The 1616-nt window shown below is 44.2% G+C and overlaps 1 protein-coding gene across 1 annotated transcript; it reads right to left on the bottom strand.

The window, feature by feature from the left end:
• Positions 1 to 327: 327 nt before the first annotated feature.
• LOC127137808 (uncharacterized) lies at positions 328 to 945 on the bottom strand. The gene has a single exon (XM_051064230.1). It carries the CDS (start codon positions 943 to 945, stop codon positions 328 to 330), a length of 618 nt encoding a protein of 205 aa, XP_050920187.1.
• Positions 946 to 1616: the final 671 nt, after the last annotated feature.

Raw genomic sequence — 1616 nt, 5'->3', positions numbered from 1 at the left:
CACCAACAGATTGGTGTTCACGTTCGGGCATCTCGGAGTGAAAGAGACGACCTTTTCCTCGATCAAGTCTTGTACCCGATTTTGAAATGCAAAACAATTCTCCAAGGTATGACCAGGTGCTCCCATGTGAAACTCATAATGGGCGTTAGCATCGTATCCGGGTGGATATGGAAAAACAGCGTGTTTTAACTCCCTCAATGTCAGAAGGCCCTCCTTTTGCAGATATGGGAATATCTGGCTATAAGGTACTGGTAGGGGATCAAGTTGCCTTCTTGGAGGTCTTGGCTTGAATTGTCTTGGTGGCGCAGTATTTTGCTGTTGATGATGTTATTGATGTTGTGGTTGATACACCTGTTGTTGCTGCATTGGTTGTTGGTAAGGTATGGGTACCACGGCGGCGACTTGGCTATATGAAGCCTGTTGCTTCCCCTTATAGCCTCTAGATATAGCGTTCGTTTCACCTTCTCTTTTCTTCGGGAAGCCTCCAGAATACTTCTTCGGTGCGCTAGGGGCCGCCACAGCTCCTAGAATCTTTCCATCCCTCAACCCCTTCTCTATGCGATCTCCAATTGTGACTAGATGTGCAAAGTCGGACGCTGCACTACTCACTAATCTATCAAAGAATGGGTCCTTCAAGGTGTCCACAAATATTCCGGTCACTTCCTTTTCAGAGAATGGTGGTTCTACCTGAGCAGCGAACTCTCTCCATCGCTGGGTGTATTCTTTAAATGACTCATTTTCTTTCATGGTCATCCCTTGTAACTGCATTCGGTCGGGTGCCATATCTAAGTTATATTTGTACTGACGGAGAAATGCGTCATCCAAATCCTCCCAGCTTTGAATCTGCCCCTGCTCTAAGCTCATGTACCATCTCAAAGATGCTCCACTTAGACTTTCTTGGAAACAGTGTACAAGTAGTTTGTCGTTTTCGGTATGAGCAGCCATTTTCCTGAAGTACATTACCAAGCGACTTCTTGGACAAGTCTGTCCTTTGTATTTCTCAAAATTAGGAGTTTTAAATTTAGTCGGGATGACTAAATTTGATACCAAACGCATGTTCATGGCAGAAGTGCCGAAGATATAATTCCCCTTTATAGCTTTGATCTTCTTACCAGGGGACGGAGCCTATCTGCAGCAGGATCTAGAAGTATCTTAGGCTTTGGTTAATCAGGCACATAGAAAGCATCGTACTGGTCATCTCCAATTTCGGATCCATGATGAGTAGACGCATCAGAAGGCTCTGCACGATCCCCATCTCCTTTGCCTCATACTGGTATCTGAACCAATCTCTTCTTGGTGGGGACGTAACTCTCGTCTTGGGGGTTCAAACCTGGTGTGCTATCATTCCTTTTTTCCCTAGTTTCTTCATCCTCAATCCTTTCTCTTTGAGCAATTGCGAGAATTGTCTCCAATAGTTGATCCATTTTCTCTTGGATCATATTGATCTCTGTCCTCATGGTAATTTGGTTAGCCTCAACTTGCTCTAACGTCATCTTGTATTTGCTTCACGTCTCGTATCGGTGTTGATTAGTCAGTGTGGATGGATAAAGGGTAAAAAGGTTCGGTAAGTTTTTTTGAATTTTTATGAAGCGTGATGCATAATGAAGATGCGAATG

Source organism: Lathyrus oleraceus, chromosome 4, assembly GCF_024323335.1.
Source record: "Lathyrus oleraceus cultivar Zhongwan6 chromosome 4, CAAS_Psat_ZW6_1.0, whole genome shotgun sequence".
Classification (NCBI taxonomy): domain Eukaryota; kingdom Viridiplantae; phylum Streptophyta; class Magnoliopsida; order Fabales; family Fabaceae; genus Lathyrus; species Lathyrus oleraceus.
This window is presented reverse-complemented; position numbering and strand designations above follow the sequence as displayed.

What these genes read in the sequence shown, in the direction of transcription:
- LOC127137808 (XM_051064230.1), bottom strand. Translation starts at nt 945, where the DNA reads ATGGCTGCTCATACCGAAAACGACAAACTACTTGTACACTGTTTCCAA.